We start from the raw sequence: 25,269 nt of genomic DNA, 5'->3' as shown, positions 1-25,269 counted from the left end.
AAAGAGGAGTGGGACGCCCATCCCATATTAAGGTACACGTCGAGTTGTGTGTCTAAATAATATAAAAATCATTGCTTGACGACCTTAAAATACTAAAAACATGTCTATTAATTGAATATATTAATATTAAAAGACGATTGACGTACCTTCATTAAATTTAATATTATTTTGACACACTTGTGTTGACGAATGTACGTTGCATGGATTTATGTGTGTAAGTAATAAATAATAATGCTCATAACATAAGAAATGATGTTCTTATCATTTTGATCTTCACTTATTAATGACACTACAGCATTTTGCCCTATACCATTAAAATTGAAGGTAAAATAAAACAAAATTGAACCCACCCCTCTGGCAAATTTCCTATCAGGCATTCTTGCGTCATCTTTTCATTAACCCTATGGCTATAAGATAATTTCTTACTTTTCAAAAGACTGAGGTCATCTAAGTTGCGTAAGTACAGTCATGATCAAAAGTGTATTCATTATTTTTATTATTTCTTTACGACGAAATAAGATGTGGGTGCTTTTGTTTGTCTGTGTTAACAATTAATTTTGTCTTAATTATTGTGGGTTAAGATTTGTTAGCAAATGTATATATGTAACCAATATTTCTACAATTATAATACGAAATGAAAACATCATACAAATTCTTGTGATGTTCACGTATTGTCACGTTGAACTAAACAAATTTGTAACATTAATCTCTATAAAATATCATAATATTAATTGAATTTTATAAACCTAGGTTCATTAAAATTTTTTCTTTCTATATTATTCAGATTTAGTGGTTTTGCCGTACTAACTCATTATGAAACTAGTATATTTATTATTAATTCATACCGTGCGAATGTTACAGGCACGCCAATCCTTCAGGCAGCTGCGGAACGACGCCAAATCCCCCACTCCTCCCCCTCCTAACGTCAATGCACCAATTGTTAGTCTCAAACGACCCTCTCTCGTGTGAAATTATGCATTTCCACGTTAGAATTAAATAAATAAATAAATGTCAAATACACTTTTGTATGCGAGTGTTCTTTTGAAAATATTTTTTATTTTTTATATTTTGTGTATTAATATGTATACTAGTTATAAGCTTTTTATTGTAAGAAATGTGTTAAAGCTTTAGGGTAAGTACTTCTTTTCATAAATAAAGATTTTATCGAAGAATGTCTTTTTATTTCATCCCAAATTTCCCACAGAAATTTCCTAATCAATACTGATCTCAACAGCTGATCTCGTAGGTAGGACCTACTTTAGTGCTATAGGGTATAGACTATTCATAAATAACACGAAAATTGCAAACAAAATTTTATTTTCCTCCAGTTAACCGATTTCAATAATTTCGACAAAAGAATTTAAAGTAGATGAAATAAACACCCTGTAGCTTACTATTTTAATTGTAAATAAGGATCATATATTTCGCAATATATGTACATATAAAACCTAACCTGTACTTAAAGATTGGTATTGATGTGACAATTGCATAGTAGTCATAAAATCCTTCACTCAACTCTCAATCTCTCTTAAAAAACTATTAAAAATTCAGTAAAATGTACTCAAAATAAAATTTATACGTGTACAAAACTATTTATACGTACACCATGTTACGCAAATAAAACTAAAGATGTTTGGTACAAAGCAGGATTGTAAAAAATGGAATAAGTCAAGATCGTAAGTATTCAAAACGCATCCTCAAATCTTTTACCACCTTACTTATCTCTACCACGACTTTACCTTGACCGCAGTGGCTGTACCGCGTCTTAGGTATGTGCGCGGCGAGGCGGGGGAGAATACCTACCGTTACGTTTCTATCTAACTTCTAACTCGTGCTCTTTCTAACCCGGTCTCTGCCTCACCGCACGTACCTAGGTCGCGGTACAGCGGTTGCGGTCAAGCTATAGTACAAAAAGTTGATATAGACTATACAGTTAAACCCATGCGTTAAACACAGTTTTATGCTCTACTATAATTAACTATGAAATACTTTAGTCTTTACTCAGCACTTAACCAGAACCTTAAAGAGCTCTGAAAATTATAATATGATGATAGGAAATGGAAAATAAACAACCTTTAATTTAGAATCTTTTCCTTTATAAAATTTAACTCTATGTAGAGTCGTTCCATTTCTTATTTTCCTCACCACTGAACAAATTATACACATACGTAGCTTTACAACTAGTCTATTCGGTTCGATACATTTTGTAGAAATATTCGAACGAATATGGAGTCAGCGCGTCTGATGGTGCGCGGACCGGGGGACGGTCGGGGACGCAACACCGTGCCTTTTCAGCGAGTCTCTGTGTGCGGAATTCATGTCACTGGGGTATTTACATCTTGTTCAAATCTTTCGGGTTGCTACTAAGCAATCATTCTACAGAAAGTTATAAATAATTTTATAAATATGGGTATTTAAAACAAGTCTGTCAGTAACCCAAATAATATGCGGTTTAACCGTATACAATAATTATGTACCGCAGTTTAAGATTTTCAACAAGCATACAACATGTATAGAGAGAACATGACATGTTCACAACATAACATTGTTATAGAGACTATCGAATATCAATTAAATAAATTATGTTAGGAGAGTAAAAAAATGAAATTATATTAATTATTGTACTTATTTTGGCACAAATATAATAAGTATGACAGTTTTTGAAAACTATTTGAAACGTTAGTCCTGCATGAGCTTAAAAAAAAACAAGCGAATACATCTCCAGTAGTAATTTTGAGTCTAACATTTTACGAAGGTACCATTCGACGAACTGGTGCGAGCAGCGACCCTTCTGATAGACGCACTAAATCTCCGTCGCAAGTACATGGATATCTCCTACCAATCGTTCCCCACGGGACTTGCTTATTATCTCGACCACCATGAAGCCCCACCAAGGGGACCGTACCATCAGACCTCCATGAACTTCGGAGGGGCTATGATTAAATTTGAGAGTTAGTACACTGTACATATCAAAAATGAATGTAAATTGTTGTGATTTTTTATATTGTAAGTATATCATTAGTTTTATCTCATATCGTAAGTTCAAAAAAATGTTTATAAGTACAACTGAATAGAAAGCTTTATGGTTTGGTAATAATTCAGATTTTGGCAGAAGAAGGATTCATAGAATCAGTCAGATACCTACTCGATAATTACTGACCAATCGTTAGCTCTGAATGGATAGTTTTAAGTTTTTTATTATTCGATGCATAATAAAAACTGAGAAATTAGCTAGGCGTTCAGAAACTAAATTAATAATTCATACTACTTAAATAATTCAAAGTAGAACCAATGAAAACATCGTAAATGTTTAAGTAAAAACTGGCCATAATATAACAGATTCTCAAGCTGAGCAGTATCTACGACTAACGACATGCTCCTCTGAAGAGTTGTGCCTCCCGCTCCCGGAGAGACCCAGTATGGCCAGTATGACCAGCATGACGAGGTCCGATACTAACTGTTAGTAAATCGTCAAAAACATTTATAAGTATTTAATTTAAGACCATATTATTATAGAAAAGTTTCAATCTTTCAATACTACCATATTTTAAACATTATTCGAAAAACAGAGTAACATCAATATCATTTGTACTTACGTGAAAGTCGATGAAAGTAAGGAAAAAATCCACTTGTCTTGATAGTTGATACAGTAATAAAATGGGATTTATTAACTAAATAATAACCACTAAATACCGTTTCCAGTGATGTCTAGGATTGCCCAAATTGTCCCCGTAAAGTCGGGCATACACCGAGAGTCGTGCGACAGCCAAGAAGAGCTCGACCGTATGTTTAAAACTTCGGGTATGTTGGCTCCTCTCTTTTCAATAAATTATAGTGAAATTAAATCTAAACAGTACAAAATTGTTAAGTTGAAAAGAAAAATTAAGGAGCTTATTTGCTTAAATTAAAAAGAAAAAAAAAATAGAATTCGAGGCTGTAAGATGGTCTTAATTAATTTCCTATGTATGTACTATTTTTATATTGGTACACATCATCACTACATAGTATTCAAAACAAAGCCGCTTTCTCTGTCCCTATTTCCCTATGTCGCTTTGTATGCTTAAATCCTTAAAACTACGCAACGGATTTTGATGCGTTTTTTTAAATAGATAGAGTGATTCAAGAGGAAGGTTTTAGTATATAATTTATTAGGTTTTAGACAAATCGGGCAAAGCCGCGGGCGGTAAGCTAGTATATCATAAACTCAAGATAATATATGCTGAATATGCGTAATAAGCGCAGTCCAGAGATTATGAGTTTGCATAAATCTAATTCAATTTATTAAAGATCCCTGGAGCTGCAACATACCCCCGGATTGCCACTATTTGTATCGTTGGGAGCGTGGTGTGGTGACCATGTATCGCAACGAGAATGACTTGGCAGACCACCATCCGTTGCCATACAGGAACATCAGCTTTGAGAAGTACGTCGAGGATTTGACGAGACTCTCTGACATGGTGGCGGATGGCCCACTGTAAGTTTCTTACTTCTAAAGCTTAAACGCTGTTCTTATATTATGTCAAATACAAATACAAGTACGTAGTAGTCTATTATTTTAACGCTATTTAGGTGACTGAAGTGTTCCGAGTAAGTTTTTAAATGTAATTTTGAGATAAAATGATATTTTCCTTAAAATCACGGAAAATTCTTGACTTAAATCCAACTTCGTTTGAGAAACTTATATTTTAGGAAATCGTTCTGCTACCGCCGTCTCAGCTACCTATCGTCGAAGTACAAAATGCACGTACTGTTAAACGAATTGCATGAGCTAGCTCTACAAAAAGCTGTGCCCCATAGAGATTTTTATAACGTCAGGTAAGTTAAACTTTTAATTATTTTTATCATCAAACTCGTATTCTTTTAACCATTTGGAAAATATCAAATTGCATACAATTATTGAATGTAAAACGACAGATGAAGAAACCTCTGCTATCGTGAAATATTCAAGAAACGTAATAAACTTATTTACGTGCATTGTAGTTTTACTTCTTTCCCTCAAGCAAATACCCAACCAGACCTATTTGGTACCAATACCTAAACTATAGTAAAACAATAATTAACTCTGGACAATAGATAAACCCATTCAACCTAACCCGCCAATAATTAAAACACCAGGAAAGTGGACACCCACATCCACGCAGCATCAAGCATGAACCAGAAGCACTTACTCCGCTTCATCAAGCGCACGCTCCGCTCGTGTGCCAGCGAAGTGGTGGCGATGCATCGCGGCGTGCCCAAGACGTTACGATCCGTGTTCGAGGATATGAATTTAGATGCGTATGATTTGAATGTGGATCTGCTGGATGTGCACGCGGTTAGTGTGATGAATTTGTTTCGTGACATATTCATTTTGTAATAACACTAGCTTTAGCTTTCCGCGCGTGGCTTCCTCCGTTTTGTAGAACCCTTTACAACTAAGTATATATACATACTAAAATTTTCCTCAAGAACCACGCTTTCTATTAAAAAACTTATCAAAATCCGTTGCGTAGTTTTAAGCTTACTTCTTAATTCTTTTTTACTTCTGTTTTCATAACATAATTTTATTCCTCCAGCATTATTATGTTTTAATAGTTTTATTTGGTCTACTAACTGGTGATTATTTGATTGGGACTTTATTAACAATAGGACCGAAACACATTTCACCGCTTCGACAAGTTTAACGCGAAATACAATCCTGTTGGTGAGAGCAGTCTAAGAGAGGTGTTCCTGAAAACGGATAATTACATGAACGGCACCTATTTCGCAAGGATTATTAAGGTAGAATAAATTTCACTATTTTTACAGGGGTAAGAACTAAGAAATTGTAGAGTCAGAGAGAAATACGTCTTTACTACAATTTTTTTTTGTTTTTAATTTTTATCTTGATTTTGTATACTTCCATTATATGTATTATGTATTGTAACTTCCATATGGGAACACATGTCCTGAAATTAAATAATTTTATTTATTTATTTAATTTGCGACAAAATTTAATAACAAAATTTTAGATATTTGATTTAAATCCTATATGTAGTCAAAAAAAGGTGTAGGTACGTAGGTATCTTTAAACCAAAGCTACTGCATCCCTATCGTATGGTTGTAGTACAACCTAATTCTAAAATTTCCTAGTCGGTAGACCTAAGACCTAACAGATTAAGCTCGTTTAATCCAAATCCAGGAGGTGATAAGCGACTTAGAAGAGAACAAGTACACATACACGGAGCCACGCATCTCGATCTATTGCAAGGGGCGCACTGAGTGGAGCAAGCTGGCGTCGTGGGCGCTGCGTCACGGAGTGCACTCGACGCACGTGAGGTGGCTCGTGCAAGTGCCGCGGCTGTAGTGCGTATATAGCTTTTGTTTGTATGAGCTTAACTTAGGAAATACTTATTCTGTTTTATTAGCTATATAATAAACAGTTTAAAGAGCAAGTTAAATAATATTTAGCCAAGCTGAACGCACATGCTTGTGTTGATCAGTGGCATGAACTGATGTAGCTTAATCTGAGATCTAACTAATTTATTTTGTATTTGTTACTGACTGTAATGTGTGTCTAAAAATTAAAAAATAATTAAAAAAATATTTTACTTTTACTTCTTCTATGTTAACGTGAATATCCGAAATACATGTTCACAATTCACATTATTAATTATTTTATTACCTTACTATAGCGACATCTACCGCATCAACAAACTGTTGAATAACTTCCAAGAGTTCCTGAACAATCTATTTGAGCCACTATTCGATGTGACCATCAACCCGGACTCGAATATTGAACTTCACAAGTTCCTCACGGTAACATTTTAATGAAACTATAGGTTTATTTTTTCTTATTTTAATTTCTGCTTACAAAATAGAATACCTAAGAATGCTCGAGAAACTTATTCCACTAGTTACCTAAATTATAACAAGTAGAACGGACTATACAGCGGATTTTTAGAGGAAAATGGAAATGCCTCTCGTATAAAATGACCATTATATTTTTCTTTCTTCTCATTTAGCACGTGATTGGATTCGACAGCGTAGACGATGAATCCAAACCCGAGAATCCCATCCTGAGCGAGAACATGCGGCCCCCCGCCGACTGGAACGACGAGGAGAACCCGCCCTATGCGTACTATTTGTACTATATGTACGCTAATATGGTCACTTTGAACCAGCTGAGGAAGTAAGTTACAGTTTAAGACCACATTATTCATGATTCAAATCTGCAACTTAATTTCTAGACAATAGGTAGGTAACATGAAGGTGAATAACTTCTGAAAAATTTCTCATTTAAACTTGCGAATGGCATGGTTTCATGTTCAAGTCTCCCACTCCTTCTAGGTACTGCTTACAGAAATATTTTATGATACGCCCGTAATTGGCCAGATTCAGATATATGACCTTTTTAAAAAAAACCGCTTCAAGAATTTTTTTTACAACTTACACCCTTGTCCTTTACATAATTTAATTAATCAAACACAGAGAACGTGGCATGAACACTTTTGTTCTGCGACCGCATTGCGGCGAAGCTGGACCTCCCTCTCATCTTAGCGCTGGCTTCTTGCTCTCAGAAAATATTTCTCATGGACTCATATTGAGAAAGGTATTTTGAGTTACAATTTTTGCAATTATAATAGGTTAATTACTAATGTAGGTAGAGATAGTTCAGATCTGAAGATAGGATTTTACTCTTAACTGGGCATAATTCCAAATTCCAAGCTATGACAGTTAAAAACAAAATATAATTCAGAACACTCATAAGAGCTAGCGCGCACGAGCAACTTTGTCTCCGCAACTATTTTGTCTCTCCCATCAATTTGTATGGGGAGTTGCGTCGCTACGTGCGCGCACTTTCATACTAGCCCATGGGTGGAGAGACAAAATAGTTGCGGAGACAAAGTTGCTCGTGCGCGCACTGTCTAACAATCTAATTAATTTTGTATATGTATATTATGATTTCTATGTCACCTAGGTACCAGCGTTGCAATATGCATACTACCTGGCACAGATCCACATCGCGATGTCCCCCCTCAGTAACAACTCGCTGTTCTTACGCTACCACCGCAACCCGCTGCCGGAGTACTTCGAGCGAGGACTGAAGGTCACATTGAGTACTGATGACCCTCTACAGTTTCATTATACAAAGGTTTGGGGACTGTTTCATATTTGAACTATAATATTGACTGGTTCATATTTGAATATTCTGAACTTTTTAATTTTAATGAAAAATCACACAATTGAGCATTGCATTTGGGTGTCCTTAAAATGCCTGTCAACCTAAAATTGTTGATTTATGTATTCTGGACCCGGGCGTTCATAATATTTACCTTTTTATTTAAAAATTGTAAAGATTCCAATTTAATAATATACCATACCCTATTACGAACGTATTTACCAAAAATAACAGCAAATTTTTATAGGAACCACTGATAGAAGAGTATAGCGTGGCGGCTCAAGCGTGGAAGCTGAGCGCATGCGACATGTGCGAGATGGCGCGGAACTCTGTCATCATGTCTGGGTTCCCGCATGAGGTATTTCATAAGATTCTATAACTTCGTCATTGATCTTCTTTCATAAAATTTTTCAGAAAATTAAGGGAAGAGAAAGGAAGAGCAATAAAAGATCATCCAATTCTTTATTTATTCTTTGGAGTACGCTGTTTTTTTTCCACTAGATCAACGATGATTTTTTTTTGTTCTAATGCAATAGTACGTAGTAGTTCTATTTAGTAATTTGTGAAAGTACGCCAAGGATCGTTGATCAAAATGACGTTCATGACAAAAATGAATGTGATGTTGGCGTTCTCTAATAATTTAAGCTCTAATAATTGCACTAATTTGACCCCTAATTGTATTTAGATGAAGCAACACTGGCTGGGGCCCCAGTACCAGCGCGAGGGCCCCGAGGGCAACGACATAACGCGCACCAACGTGCCCGACCTGCGGCTCGCATACCGACATGAGACACTACTCGACGAACTGGACAATCTTTTTAAGGTTTTCATAAAATCTTTTTTTTAGGTTTTTGAATAAATATTTATTTTTTTGAATACATTGTTGCTTTTAACTGTAGGCCTTTTTGCTGCTATTGTTTTTGCAATACTGAACTTTTTTTTGCTTCACCTGTTTGCATTTTTTTTAATAGAATTACACTTTAGATAAAATAAATTTTCTTTTTCGATATGTTTTGTTGAGTTAGATTGTTTAGCAGTTATGCAATTTAATTGTCAATCTTGAATGATCGTCCTTAACAGAAATTTAGACCTGTTAAAAATATCAAAATTCTTTGTTTCAGGGTGTTACGTGATTATGATCGAAATAAAATATTTTGCTGTATTCGAATCTTTTTATTATTTACAATAAACTATTTATGTTTCACGCATTGTTTTATTTACACTTCCTAGAAATATAATATTGTACTAATGTATAAGACACTATTTGATATTACTAATACGAATCTGAACTTATTTTTAAATCAAGACATTAATAAATAATATTTCTTATAATTTATTCAAAAGCCGGTAACAGATCGTATGGCCTTTTCCTCGTCATAGGGCGACATTTCTCTGTGAGAATGGAACTCCATAGTGAAAGTTGCTAGCCCGGAACTGAGCGAACGCAGCGTGGAAGAGTAGCCTAGCAGCTCGGAGAGCGGTGCTAGACAGTCTATCACCTAGGAAAGATAAAAAATATTTTTGTACATGCAATTTTACCTCGAAATAAGATATTTTTGATAGTGATAATTTATACAGGGTGACTGGTAATTCGACGTGATCCTTCAAAGGGGTTATACTAGAGGTCATTTGCAACAAATTAAGTCCAATTAACCAGGGGTCAAAAATGGATGGTTATTGAGCTATGACGGATTTTAATATGAAGATTTTCTGTCTTTTTACCAAAAACAATTAATTATGAAAATACTACTACACTGTTAACACTGTTAACATTCAATTGATATTTTTTTGAAAGCCGAAGAATTGAGCGATCAGTTTAAAAAAAACCGGCCAAGTGCGAGTCGGACTCGCGCACCGAGGGTTCCGTACAAACCTGCAAGCTTAAAGGTATTATAGACCTGAGTATTTGGTATGAATTTCAATTTAATACCTCTACGCGTTTATGAGGAAATGGGTAGTAACTGACGACTAGGCCACTAGTCGCCTTGTTAATGTGCTGCAACTGCATATGTCATAAGGGAGCTATATATGAAGGGAGCTATGTAAAAATGTATTGGAACGCAATAAATGATGAGTTTGTATTTGATGACGATTTCTATGATTAAAGTGGTGATGGCCTAAGTGTTGTCGATGATGACGTAGACGATGATGATGCCTCACCTTGTTGGTGTGCCGCAGCTGCACGTGCTGCACGGCGGCGCGGCGCCGCGCGAGGTCGGCCAGCGCACGCGCCGAGTGGCTCTCGGGGCACACCACTTGCAGCAGCATCACCGGCTCCAGTAGTGTGCTGCCGCTCAGCTCGAACACCTGATAGGAGTCTTGGTTTATACCAGGCGAAAGGTAAGACGTTAGATGAATTTAGACAGGAGCTTCTATTCATGAAACTGAACAACTTTTGTTCTACAACTTTGCTGAATTCGTAGAAAAAAATTTGGACTTTGTATGGAAATCGGTCAACTGATTAGCGAAGTTTCCTTACAAAGTCCAATTTTTTTTTTAAAAATTCAGCAAAGTTGTAGGACAAAAATTGTTCAGTTTCATGAGTAGAAGCTCCTGTCTAAATTCGTCTGACGTCTTACCTTTCACCCTGTATGATTTATACCACAGTAAACAGATACTAACAGTAGCGAAAATCCTTAAAAACGTTCAAAACATAAATTTATAAAGAATAGAAAAAAATCGATCACAAGGCGGAGCTCGAACCCGCATCCTTTCACGCCAATCCAGGGCGGATGCCTGACCAACTCAGCCACTCGTGCCCCGCCAGAGCGATCGAATTTATTCTTTCAGTTTTATGTGTCTAAGAGACACAACGCGCGCCATCTATTGAGATAATTATTAACAACTAACGGTCCGCCCCGGCTTCGCCCGTGGTACATATTTCGCAATAAAAGGTAGCCTATGTTCTTTCTCAGGGTCTAAAGATTGTCTGTGCCAAATTTCATCAAAATCGGTTAAGAGGTTTATGCGTGAAAACAATACATACATACATAATTACATAATTACAAACTTTTCCTCTTTATAATATTAGTATAGATAGTATAGACTATCTCAACCAATACGAAACATTTTTCAATGATTACAATATTGTAACGATGGAACACGACCTTTTTGTTGAATTTGACTTTTTGGCAATGCCATAAAACCAAAAATATCAAATTCAACGTTCAAAACAGTTGACTCACATACACAATAGCATCGCGTATGTGTGTTGCTACTACCTTTCGCTACTGTTTTGCATTCTGTTTACCGTGCTGTACTTTTGATGTAGAGACACCTCGCTCTGAACCGCGCAAAAGAAATGTAATGCGCTACAGAGCATATTACATACGACCTCCACAGTGGCCGCCCCTGACAGTGGTGATAAACGTCACAAAAATTAACCCAAAGTGGAAATTTGTCGCTTTGTAAATTCTACCAAATATGAATTTATTTTGGTGTAAATTGACCGGCCAGCTTAGGTCGTAAAAATTATTGCTTTTAGTGCGTTTTTACACCTTTAAGCTACGTTTATAAGCTTGGTAACTAAATACATTTAGCTACTCATGTTAAACAAATTATTTTACTACTTTTCTAAATGAATGACATACCTTTCTCAAACACTGAACGGTAGCAGCTGTGACGGTGGTGTCCGAGGTTCCTTTTCCCACTTCTAGCCAGTGAAGAGTCGCTTGGACATCTACTACCTGTATAATGTTATTTTATATTACTAACTGTCCCGGCAAACGTTGTTCTGCCTTAACACTTATCACTTAGGGGTATGAAAAATAGATATTGAATCTCAGATGAACCCGAAAGGCACGCAAAATTTCATGAGAATCGCTCCAGCCGTTTCGTAGGAGTATCGTAACTAACATTGTGACACGAGAATTTTATATGTATGTATAGAGAATAAATGAAACTAAAATAAATTTTCATAATTTTTTTGCCCAATCTATATATATAAAACTCAAAGGTGACTGATATAGTGATCTATCAACGCACAGCCCAACCCACTGGACGTATCGGGCTGAAATTTGGCATGCAGGTAGATGCTAGGACGTAGGCATCCGCTAAGAAAGGATTTCCCGATATTCTTGCGGGAACGGGGAAAAACGGGGATGCACGTACAAAGTCGTGGGTGGAAGCTAGTTTAATATAAATGGAAATTTAAGATAATAAAAAGTAATTAACAAATGGCCAAGCACGTACCGGACAGCCAAGTTTAGGTCCGTGCAATACAGCCGACTGCACACCGCGGAGGATCGCCTGTTCGATGCGCGGCGAAATGTGCGATAGATTCGCTGCACTTTCTGCTGTTTTATCGAATCTGAGGGTAGATGATAATTTTATACTAGAAATTCTACTATAAATATATGGGTATGTGTTTGTTACTATTTCACATCATAGCCATTTTGATAAAATTTGTTAAGTTCCGGTTCATTACCAGAATGACACATAAGCTATAGAAATACTTGCTTTTACCCACGGGTTCGTCTGCCGTTGAAAGTGATGAGTCGCTTGATCGTTTAATTATGATCATTTAATTCGAGTCCCAAAAATTTTGGGTTTTTATAATCTCTTCTTCTAATGGTCATTTTTTGTTTAAGCACATTAGGATAATATTTACTAAGCAAAATTAAAAAAATCAATTTGCCTGAGGAGTTATTTAGGAAGTTTTTTTTTGTTTTTGTTGCCTATTAAAAAAAACACAATCTTCATTCCTTCAACCAACCTCAAAATCTTATTCTGCGGCACTCCAACCACCTTCTTAGCTGACATGGTCACTTTGACCATCTGTCTCGAGCTGCCAATCTTTCTATCCACGTTGAATGTGAACTTGGCTGAACCAATCAGCGCCTCTTTGTATGCGATTTGTGGCGGACCGAGGTCTACTTCGATCTTGTACTCGCGGATTATACGCTCTTTTATTATTTCCAAGTGTAATTCGCCCATACCTACAATATAGAATCAGAGTTCAGTCACTTTTTATACAGGGTATAAAGTTCGTGTTGGGAATTAATAGAAATTTATTTGTACTAGAAAATAAATTTTTCGGGGACAATTTAATAAGTACCTTATTAACATGTACTTATAAACTCTGAACTTTACCGCTCAATGAGATATGTCATAACATCAGATTACCTGTAAAATACCTCTAATTTTCTACCCACCAGCACCGTCTGCCCAGTCTCCTCGTCACTATTAACATGGAAACTAGCGTCTTCTCTCTACAACTGATTGCCACATCTTGTAAAATGTAACAAAAGACCTAGAACCATCTATAAGTATCTAACTCTAGAACCTTCTACCCACCAGCCAACACCAATTGCCCAGTCTCCTCATCACTCGTAACCCGCAGACTGGGGTCCTCTCTCTGCAGTTCAGCGAGTGCAGTATCTCCGTTTGATAAGCAACAATCGGAGGTTAAAGCAGCTATTTGACCAAAAGATCTGTTAACTGCTAAAGTAGGCACCCCCCTATAAGACCTGAAATTTACCCACCAGCCAACACCAATTGCCCAGTCTCCTCATCACTCGTAACCCTCAGACTGGGGTCCTCTCTCTGTAGTTCAGCGAGTGCAGTATCTAATGCCGTTTGATAAGCAGCGCTTGGTGGTTCTATGGAGCAGAGAAACACTGGCTCTGGGATTGTTGTACCTGTAAATCGGTGGAAAATTGATTTGAAAACAACATATTTTAGACTATTGGACAAGTTATAAAAACCACTTCAGTTTATTTAATAGTGGGTATAGAACCCATAAATATTGTTTTCTTGCCTCCGTGTAATCTTCTCTTCTTCTTCTTCTTATATATAAAAATGAATCGCAAAATGTGTTGGTAAGCGCATAACTCGAGAACGGCTGAACCGATTTCGATAATTCTTTTTTTATTATATTCCTTGAAGTACGAGGATGGTTCTTATGTAGAGAAAACGTAAATATTATGTACCACGGGCGAAGCCGGGGCGGACCGCTAGTCTTATATATATAAAAATAAATCGCAAAATGTGTTGGTAAGCGCATAACTCGAGAACGGCTGAACCGATTTCGATAATTCTTTTTTTATTATATTCCTTGAAGTACAAGGATGGTTCTTTTGTAGAGAAAACGTAATTATGTACCACGGGCGAAGCCGGGGCGGACCGCTAGTTATATATAAAAATGAATCGCAAAATGTGTTGGTAAGCGCATAACTCGAGAACGGCTGAACCGATTTCGATAATTCTTTTTTTATTATATTCCTTGAAGTATGAGGATGGTTCTTATGTAGAGAAAACGTAAACATGTACCACGGGCGAAGCCGGGGCGGACCGCTAGTTTCTTATAATATTTTATTAGAACGTTATTATTTTTTTCTTTGACTTGTACCGCCCACTCGGATAAGTGCTGTGCATTATGATTTTTTTCATACTGTCCGATACAGGATACTATTCATAAGGGGCCGTTCATAAAATACGTCACACTAAAATTAACTTTTTTTGACCCCCTCTCCCCTGGTTGTCACGCTGTGTCACACTTTCTTGTAATAAATTCTAACATAGTAGTAAATATCTGTATATTTACTAATATGGAATAAATGACTTCTATCATTACAAAATTTTAAAAAAAGTCGAGAGAACGAATACTCCGTAAAATTTATTAATGAACGGCGAACGTCACGCTGCCGTAGACCCCCTATTCCCCCTTGTCACATCTTGTCACACTCGCGAAAACCCCTCCCTTGTATGCGAACGTATTTTATGAACGGCCCCTAATTGGTTAGGGAAAAAAACGAATAAGATATTTTTTTAAAAGGCAGACAACAATAAATATTTTGCCTCATCATGTGAAGAAAATAATTGATTGGAAATTCTCATTTTCTCAACTGTATTGTGATTGAGTGAAAATTATTGTAAAAAAAAAATAGAAAACTGACCTTATGCTACATATTGTATTATTTCAAAATATCAATTTTAATTTTAATTTTAAATCAGAAGTTTAATAAAATTACAATACATATTTAAATCGATCAAATATTCATGTAAACTTGAATAGATATCACAAGAGAAATGTTTTAAAAGAGAGTGATAATTTTTTTGAAGTGAAACTTCTTAAGGCACTTTAAGAGTAAAATTTCAAAGAAAATACCGTCACGTCATGGAGTAATGCGACGATTTTGGTATCATTGAATATTGCCAAAACAGTTTCAATTCTGACAAGCGGTTTCGTACACACGCTCATTATCACTACATAGTATAAAACAAAGTCGCTTTCTCTGTCCCTATTTCCCTATGTCCCTTTGTATGCTTAAATATTTAAAACTACGCAACGGATTTTGATGCGGTTTTTTTAATAGATAGAGTGATTCAAGAGGAAGGTTTTAGTATATAATTTATTAGGGTTTAGACCAAGCGGGCGAAGCCGCGGGCGGTAAGCTAGTTTATCCTAAAACTCACCGATTCCCAGCAACGCGTCGGCCATTTCATCAGTACTAGGCTCTTCTATCGCCTGCAAGCGCTGCTTAGCACTTGGCATCATTAATTGTTCAGCCGTTTTGGGATCTTTTAGCACTTCCCGAAGTCTAGACTTGGCTCGACTTGCCGCCGCGGTCGTTGATGTTATTAGGTCACCTGTCATTGTTACCTGTATCATTTTTTTATTTTTTATTTGTGTTGTCTGATATTTTTTAATAATTAAAATGTTCTATATAAATAAGACAAAAATGTAAGTTGACATTATCGACGTACAGTCGTACAATATACAATTAGAATCCCAATCAAACTCAATAATAAATGTCTGAAGCAAATCTCTGCCTACGCGTGTATTAAGCAGAGTTTTATATCAAGTCGATTAATGGACTCAATGGTTCACATAAATGCTTTTGAATGAATGAATAAATGAAATATATGTTGTCTTTGGTTAAAGATAGATCTTCTAAGCATAAACTTTCTTCGTCAATATACAACTAAATAACATTAGTAGCTATGACTTTTTTTTATTGTAAAATGTATAATATTTGTAATAAGAACTTACTTTAAGGGCGCTGACCACGGCGATGTTGCCAGCTGTCACTTTATCCACTGGCTTGTATTCGTCTGCGAGAGCCACGTACAATGAACCTGTCTGAAAATAATTTTAAAATTATGTATGTGTATTGTGTAGGTATGCTTAATGGTTAATGATCTGCTGGGAAAGCGTCTTAAAGCGTGGTAAGTCTATGGATGGGTCACTCATTACTTTGAAAGTAGTTTGCAAGTAGTAAACCAATGAAATTGCAATAACTAAGAGAGTAGAGAATACTTTGAATTGAATTCATGAAGTATCAAAAGTTTAAACAAAATTACTGACAGAAAAACACAGTTAAAGCTAAGAAAAACCACATAAAATGCGAATTAATCTATAAATAAAAATGTCTTACCTGTTCACTCACATCCCTGGCAATATTATACACCTTCTGTCCCTTACTGAACTCGCCGCTATACAGCCTCAAGAAGGTCAGAACACCCCTTTGATCGTCATGCTGCACTTTAAACGCTCTAGCGCTCAAATCCCCACCAAAAAACTTCTGTAATTTACTCCCTTCGTTTGGATGCGGCAAAAAAGATATAATACCATCCATCAATGTTTGAACACCAATATTTTTATACGAACTGCCGCACATTACTGGATATGCCTTCATATTTATGGCACATCTGCGCACAGCGTTCAATATATCTTTGGTTTCAAGGTTATCCAATGATTCCTGTTGGATTATTGTCTCTGCCAACTCATCGTCTAGAGAGGAGATCGTGTCTATGAGTTGTCTATGGTCGTTGAGTGCGAGTTCCCATTTCTTTCCGTCTGCTTCTGTGAGTTTTCGTCGTGATAAATTCTGCCCTCTACCAGATGTCCAAATGATTTCTTGCAGCGATATTAAGTCTATGAGACCTACAAAATAATGTCAGTTTTGTGTTAAAACATGAAAGGCATTGATTTATTGAATAATACATCTGCTACGGTTTTAAATTTAAAAAAAAACTATAAACAAATTTTTACAAAATTTTGTCAGAAGAAAAAAAAAATAAAGCAAAATAAAGTTTATTAACATATCTTTAAGGTGTATTGACAAAATGTATCAAAATCATAAATTTTTATGACCTAAGTAAGCTATAAGTCAACATACACAATATAAATTCAACCATATTCAAATTGAATAAAGTTGAGTTTAAAATGCAACAAGCATTTTTGACGTTTTTTGTCCCTGATTTTGTATCTTATTATTAATCATCTAAATTGTTCCAATATCAATAGAATAATATCAATAATATTTTAGAGATCAAACAAGAATATTATTATCATTAAAATAAACTATAATATCACTCACCAATAAGCCTGCCCTCATGTACCACCGGAGATTGCAGCATCAGAGGAATGACTCTCAGTTTGTCACAAATGGATCTCTCGCAGGCTTTCACATCTGCGTCAGATCGATCCATCTTATTGAGGTAGATGAGTCGAGGGACGCGGTGACCATTCGCTTGACGCCATACTGTTAATGTTTGCGCTTCTACACCTGTTGGGGACATTTTCAAGTAGGAATAATTATTTTTTAGTTGGGCAGCTCCTGCATATCTGCACTTTTGACAGTATGTACATATTGGTACAAACTCATCTTCTCTAACAATCTCTTATATGATGAACTGCATTTATTATTCACGAAAAATTTGTGTACTAATTTTGTTGAAAATCCAATCATTTTGTGTATAATTTGCTGAAATATTGAATTAACGTAGCAGTCAAGTGCGAGTAGTACTTGCGACATTAAAGTACATTCCCAAAAATATGTTAAGAGCAACTGCAAAAAAATTGGTCACAAAAAGTTGCAGAAATTGAACTATTACCTGAATGGAAACATTACATCAACACAATATATAAATTCGATTTTTTAACTATTAATATTAAACTACTTACCTGCAGAAGCATCTAAAACGACGACAGCTCCGTCAAGCACTGCTAAGCTCTGTTCCACCTCCATGGTAAAATCTATGTGTCCAGGGGTGTCGATTAAGTTGATCTGGTAACCATTCCAGGGGAAGGATACAGCGGCAGCTGAAATTAAAAATAATAAAGTTATGATTATAAATTAAGAAAATGAAATTTTATCTATACTTCTATACTAATATTATAAAGAGGAAAGGTTTGTTTGTATGTATGTATGTATGTATGTATGGTTTTCACGCATAAACTACTGGAGCGATTTTGATGAAATTTGGCACAGATAACCTTTAGACCCTGTGAAAGAACATAGGCTACCTTTTATTGCGAAATATGTACCACGGGCGAAGCCGGGGCGGACTGCTAGTAATCTATAAACTGTCCAGAATTTGATTCAATTTGAGTTAAAAAATAAAAAAGGTAGATTATTAAATGTGATATTAATATACAAAGTTCATAATGTTGGTAATTACAAAAATCAATAATCTATACCCATATTGTAAAGCTGAACAGCTTTTTTTTCATTTGAACATGCAAATTTCGCGAACTAAGTACTGGTCTGATTTTAAAAATTCTTTTGGCGTTAGATAGCCCATTTATTGACGGAGGCTATAGGCCTCCTATAGGCATATCCTATAGGCATCATCTCGTTAAGACCAACAAGAGCGGATTTTACAATTTACAAACACGTGCATATTTTTTTATAATTATTACAGCTTACTAAAACTTACAGGTGATTGTAATTCCCCTCTGTCTCTCCTGTTCCATATAATCAGTCACAGTATTGCCGTGGTGCACCTCCCCCATCGTTCTGATGGTGCCAGAGTAAAACAGCATCCGTTCTGTTGTTGTTGTTTTGCCTGTAAGGAAATTACAAATACTTTAAAATATTTTAATACCTACATAGATTTAATTTATTTTATTCTACTGTAATATGAATCCAGTATAAATAAAATAAAGTAATGTAGCAATTAATAAATAAATAAGAAAAATCTAAATCTTTGACGTCTTAAAGGTTAATTACCAACATAGTTGCATAATATAGATAGTACTAGCGACCCGCCCCGGCTTCGCACGGGTGCAATGCTGATATTAAATACACTACAGAAAAACTGTGAACGTTGTATATAAAAACATAGTGGCCCGCTCCGGCTTCGCACGGGTATAAAATATATAGCCAGGCGGCCGGCCGGTACCGCCGCAAACGCTACGTCCCACAATTTTTAAATCTGTAATATCTTCGAAAATATTCACTTAAGTCATACGGTGTAAAGGGCCATATAGATCTATATTAAATGAACAATGTATTCAAGGTATTTAATTGGTTAAGGATTAATGCTGTATTGGTTAAAATCGCTTCGAAAATTAGCCATTATTTGTCGTAAAAATTAAGTGACAAAAAAAAGTTATTGTGGGTTATCCATAAGAGATAGACATATACCATCGCGGACTTTTCTGTAGACCTTTTCAATGGGTATTTGAGGCTCAATTTATATTAAAACACAAGGATGATGCAATCACTTTTATTTGACACCACAAACTCACATACGATCGGTGACATTATTTGTGTGTACCCTCACTAATATACTACAATCCCTCCACCTTTAGTTACAACTTAATGACTAGGTGTTACAAAAATTTACGTTTTTTACGTATACGCAAAGGATATCTACGAGGTGTCAACTGATCGTCACTCCGGGGGTCTATAGGGGCGGAAGGAGAACTCACGCTAGTAGTGACAGAGCTTCCTTCAGAATCTGAGCCAACTGGTACCGACTCACTCCTCTCCTCCTCTACCTGTTCTTGTTGAGGAGCTGGCGATGACAAGACGTTTGAATCATGAGGAACCCCCTGCAATTGCGGTGGATCTTGTTCCGTAACATGTTCCCCAGGAACTGAAGATTCAGTCACCTCATTAGAAGTGTAGTCCCCGAAGCAACTCACATCATCAGAAACATGTTCATTGTATTTTTTAGAACCCTTATAAATCAAAATTTGGTCTATATGTTTGCGAACGTAGACATTTTGTTCTGGTACATAAACCAAATACATCCTTGAGCCAATGTTTTTCTTAATTATACCAAATTTATAAGTATGTTTGGTTCCATTTTTATAATAGTGTTTAAACAAAACTTCATCTCCGGTTTTAAATATAATTTTACGATGACCCCCATAGGCGTTACTTTGTGAAATCTGTTTAGCATGAACATTATCCTTAATGACACTTGACAAAGACTCTGAGGTTGGTGAAGTGCCACCAGCCACCGTACTACGTTCACAAAGTAAATCTAAACGGCAACGTAACTTACGGCCAAACATCAACTCTGCGGGAGAGACACCGGTAGTGCAGTGAGCCGAATTTCTATAATTAAATAAATATTCGTATAATTTATCAACCAACATTTTGGAGCTGCCTTCGTTTAAAATCACCTGAATGCTGCGTTTAAATGTTTTCACAGTATTTTCGGCCTGACCGTTAGACGCTGGGTGGTACGGTGCAATGGTTACATGTTTTACTCCATTGCGTTGACAAAAATTTTCAAAATAAGCTGAACAAAAATTAGTTCCATTATCCGTCACTATAACTTTAACTAAACCAAATCTACTAAACATTTCACTGACTCTCAATACCACCGCTTCACTATCTGTCGTTGACATAATAAAACATTCTACCCATTTAGAATATGCATCAACTGCTACTAAAAAATTTTTATTGTTCAACGAAAACATATCTAAATGAATGCGCTCCCAAGGACGCTCGGGGTAGGACCAATGGGCGAGGGGCGCGCGCGGGGGGCTGCTACGAAAAACATTGCAAATACTACATGAACCAATTTTTTGCTCAATATGTTTATCGATGTTAGGCCACCACATACGAGTGCGCGCTTCATTCTTAGTTTTAACGATTCCAAAATGAGAACTATGCAATTCATTCAATAAACGTTCACGTAAAATGGTAGGAATTACAATCTTATGGCCGCGCATAATGCAACCATCTTCATATGAAAGTTCATTTCTACACATAAAATACGGTTTTAAATCTACATCCGCAAGCTTTTTAGGCCAACCGTGCTTAATGAAATTTATAATTTTAATGAAAATATTATCATTTTCAGTGGCGCTCTTAATTTCGTTAAAAGATATAGGTTTTAAAAATAAATTCGCAATAAAATTAACGTATGAACATGAGTCGGTTGTATTTAAATCACATTCAGATTCAGACGGAATTTCTAGAACCGATCGAGACAAAAAATCTGCAACATTGTTATTGCTATTAATATATTCGATATTAAAATTGTATGCCGATAAAAACAACGCATATCGCTGCAAACGGTTCGCAGCGAGTTCGGGAATACCCTTTTTTGATGCAAATATCGACAACAAAGGCTTATGATCAGTTCGTAAGGTGAAAGGAACAGTACGACCGTACAAATAATGATGGAATTTTTTTATTGCAAAAACTATAGCAGATGCCTCTTTCTGAATCTGCGCATAATTACGCTCCGCGGACGACAACGACCGCGACGCATACGCCACTACCCGCTCAGCGCCGTCCGGCTGCCGCTGTGCCAGCACGGCGCCCAGCCCCGCCGGCCCCGCGTCTGCCGTCACTATCGTACACAGCTCGGGGTCGAAGTGAGCCAGCACCCGATCCGAAGATAATTCTTGTTTAATTCTACAAAACGCCTCATTCTGTTCACGGCCCCAAAACCATTTTGTATCTTTTTTTAGTAACAAATGTAACGGATCCAAAACACTCGATGTGTTTGGTATGAAACATCTATAATAATTTACCATACCTAGAAAAGATTTCAACTCACTAACGTTCTTTGGGCAACTTGCGTTTAAAATAGCTTCAACTTTTTGTTTTGATTTATGTAGACCGTTTTTATCTATGACGAAACCGAGATATTCGATAGATGTCTGAAATAATTTACATTTCTCTCGTTTTACACGTAAACCCGCATCCTGCAATCTACTCAAAACCAGCTCTAATCTCTGCAAATGCAATGCTTTTGTAGGACCCGTTATCAAAATATCGTCCAAAAAGACGCAAACTCCCTCAATACCCACTAATAACTGATCCATAGTACGCTGAAAAATGCACGGAGCGTTCGATAAACCAAAAACCAGTCTATTGTATCGAAAGAGACCCAAATGAGTGTTGATACATGTCAATTCTTTGGAATTATCTAATAATAATTGATTGTAAGCCCTAGAAAGATCTAGCTTAGAAAATTCTAACCCTCCGTGTAATTTAGAAAAAATATCTTCGATTCTAGGCAGCGGATAATTATCGATGTACAACACTTTGTTTAAAGTTACTGAAAAATCTCCACAAATTCTTATATTACCGTCGGGTTTTAAAACGGGAACGATAGGTGTTGCAAAATCAGAGTAATCAACCTTTTCCAAAATACCTAAATCAAGTAAACGATTTAATTCCGCCTCCACTTTAGTTTTCAATGGAATCGGCACCGGTCTAGGTTTAAAAAATTTCAATTGACTCCCTGGTTTGATTTTTAAAGTCACTTTATATTTATTAAACGTACCTAAGGTATCACTAAAAAGTACAGAATATTTATTTAAAATCTTATCTGCAAGTCCGTTTGATTCTAAACTGTTGTAGTTACACGAACTAAACTCCAAACTAAAAATAGAAATAAAATCACGGCCTAAAAGTATCGGTTGGTTTTTGTGTGTGTTTACAATAAAAAAATTAATCGGTTTAACGATATTATCATAGGTAACGTTCATACAAATATAACCCAATGGGTTAATTCTAGTCCCGTTATAACAATTAAACACCACACTACTCGGTTGTAACAACAGTTTACGTTTAAAATATTTTTCATAAATAAGATATGGCAAAACGGATACTGCACTACCGCTGTCGATTTCACAAATAAACTTTAACGAATCCAACAACACCGAAAGACGCATAGGTTCTCCATTTAAACATTTAATATTAAATAACTCACCAACTTCAGAGTCCTCGCCGTGCATTTCTACATAATTATTACGCTTAACATTAACGTTACAAACTCGTTGTAAATGCCCTTGTTTACCGCACTTATTACAACTATAACTTTTAAAACGACACTGCTCTTTTGAATGGCCTTTACCACCGCACACTACACATAACACTTTCTCACTGAAGCTGGGGCCCCGGGCCACCCTCCCGGGGGCGCCGGGACGGACGGCGAACACACCAACCGGACCTCGTTCAACTCCCGGCTGCAAACTCGCCGATGATGCCGAATCAGCACTTTGCAATGCCAAGCGGGCACACTGCACGCTTAATGCCATCTCCAACGCCTTGTTGAAAGACAAATTATCGATATTCTCAGCGAATAACTTTTCTTTTTCTTTGGCATTTACTAGACCCAATACGAATCTATCACGTAGTGCTGTGTCCAATTCGCCCTTGAAGCCACAATGTTGCGCTAAATGTCGTACTCGCGCCGCCCATTCAGTTAAATCTTCCCCCGGTCTTTGTTCAGCCTTATAAAACAAATATCTTTCAGCAAAAGTACTTCTCTTCGAGATAAAATGATCGTTTAACTTCTGTACGAGTGTGGCGTACTCGATGTTTTCTAAATCCGAAGGAAATACTAAATCTTTAGCGACGCGATAAGTGTCTTCTACCAACGCTGTCAACAACAACGCGCGGCGCTTCACCCCGGCTTTGTCTGTATTTTCATCAATGCTGTTAGCCGTGCAATACTGCTTAAAACGACTAATGAATATACTCCATTCTTGCGCGCGGTGGTCGAACGTGAGATTGCTGCCAAATGATGCATTTCCAACAAAAGACATATTTCACTGTATTCTTTGTACTTTTTCACGTGTGAATTACTATTTCCTCGTCGCCAATTATGGTATTTGAGGCTCAATTTATATTAAAACACAAGGATGATGCAATCACTTTTATTTGACACCACAAACTCACATACGATCGGTGACATTATTTGTGTGTACCCTCACTAATATACTACAATAATACTTAGTACATTATTTTGATAAAACTCATAGGGTTCAGCCTGCGTTTGCAATGTAAGCGGAAAAAATGTAATTTTTTACGACATCACATTAGAAACCTCAAAAATAACAGTACTTCTCCACTATTTAATGGATGTTATTATACATATAAACCTTCCTCTTGAATCACTCTATCTATTAAAAAAAAATGCATCAAAATCCGTTGCGTAGTTTCAAAGATTTAAGCGTACAAAGGGACATAGGGACATAGGGAAATAGGGACAGAGAAAGCGACTTTGTTTTATACTATGTAGTGATATGGTTAACATTTTAAAAATTATTCTGCCAAGCGTATAGTAAAAAATACCTAATGTAATCGGAATAAATTACAAATTCTAATAAAGTAATGATACTTGTCAATCTTTTAATGACTTGTAAGACAATCAATGCATAAAAACATTCATAATTCTGTACTTGTTTTTTTTTAAATAGAAGCTAAATTAACTAATAATTTATACGGAAAACGTCAGTAAACTGTGTTGAAGAGTTTGGAAGATAAATAAATTCAATTGTTTAATGGTTTAAGTAATCTTCTAAAGCCTTGTTTCCACTTGAGCATGCTCAGGCGAATGAGCGGCTCATTTGGCCGAGCCGCTCAAGTGGAGACGCCTGAGCATGCTCGGGCCGCGCGTGCTCAGGCGTCTCCACTTGAGCGGCTCGGCCAAATGAGTCGCTCATTCGCCTGAGCATGCTCAAGTGGAAACAAGGCTTTACCTGCATCAATGTGAGCCAAAACTCCTATATTTCTTATTTTTTCTATTCCATTTTGATCCGCACCCAGCTTGCTACAAAAGGCACGTATTTGTCCATATTTTATTAGTTTTCTGTAATAATTCATAATGCAATACGTCCTCATTTTTATTTGCCTCAATATTAAACTGTGATATTAAATATTTTCCATGTATTTTCTCGGCTTTTTGAACCAAAACATCTGATTCTAAATTTGACAACCGAACTGATAAGTGACAGTGACATGCGTACCACAGATACAACAGATTAAAAAAGTAATTATTGCAGGACGAAACGACTTTTGACTGCAAAAATTGGTTAAAAACACGTGTTATAGACCTGTGTTAACAACGTTTTTGGGCCATGTCTTTAGTAAAAAATGTTAATATTCGACTGATTTCAGCAATATATTACTTTAATAATT

At 36.2% G+C, this 25,269-nt stretch overlaps 3 protein-coding genes across 12 annotated transcripts in view; 2 read left to right on the top strand and 1 right to left on the bottom strand.

The window, feature by feature from the left end:
• Positions 1-1,085, top strand: part of LOC149480733 (AMP deaminase 2-like) — a 44,685-nt gene extending 43,600 nt beyond the window's left edge. For 9 of the 10 annotated variants that reach the window (XM_089706777.1, XM_089706775.1, XM_089706770.1 and 6 more), the window contains one exon: positions 862-1,083. In XM_089706777.1, the coding sequence (XP_089562903.1) occupies positions 862-969 (108 nt within the window). In that variant the 3' untranslated portion in view covers positions 970-1,083. Of the gene's footprint in view, positions 1-861 lie in introns of all 10 variants that reach the window. The other variant, XM_089706768.1, reaches the window with a different exon arrangement.
• A 1,141-nt stretch (positions 1,086-2,226) lies between these two features.
• LOC149480732 (AMP deaminase 2-like) lies at positions 2,227-9,273 on the top strand. Its single transcript, XM_089706886.1, is given in 16 exon segments — positions 2,227-2,328; positions 2,756-2,951; positions 3,340-3,487; positions 3,713-3,801; positions 4,288-4,474; positions 4,690-4,815; positions 5,116-5,314; positions 5,629-5,760; positions 6,161-6,324; positions 6,654-6,777; positions 6,984-7,150; positions 7,450-7,570; positions 7,940-8,113; positions 8,388-8,498; positions 8,826-8,963; positions 9,262-9,273. Coding segments are annotated over 16 exon segments (2,190 nt in total).
• A 30-nt stretch (positions 9,274-9,303) lies between these two features.
• mRRF2 (mitochondrial ribosome recycling factor 2) lies at positions 9,304-25,058 on the bottom strand. Its single transcript, XM_089706364.1, has 13 exons — positions 24,831-25,058; positions 18,806-18,934; positions 18,051-18,188; positions 17,464-17,652; positions 16,519-17,027; positions 16,134-16,223; positions 15,557-15,743; positions 13,624-13,779; positions 12,855-13,077; positions 12,332-12,449; positions 11,731-11,826; positions 10,301-10,447; positions 9,304-9,639 (listed from the first exon to the last, which is right to left on the bottom strand). The coding sequence occupies exons 1-13, from the start codon at positions 24,970-24,972 to the stop codon at positions 9,478-9,480; spliced, it is 2,286 nt and encodes a 761-aa protein (XP_089562490.1). The 5' UTR covers positions 24,973-25,058; the 3' UTR covers positions 9,304-9,477.
• Positions 25,059-25,269: the final 211 nt, after the last annotated feature.

The sequence above is a fragment of the Colias philodice genome, chromosome 18, assembly GCF_061535455.1.
Source record: "Colias philodice isolate Cphi_HAF_F1 chromosome 18, ilColPhil1 Martin Lab GWU primary, whole genome shotgun sequence".
Taxonomy (NCBI): domain Eukaryota; kingdom Metazoa; phylum Arthropoda; class Insecta; order Lepidoptera; family Pieridae; genus Colias; species Colias philodice.
Note: the sequence above shows the minus strand (reverse complement) of the source record. Positions and strands in the feature narration are given on the sequence as shown.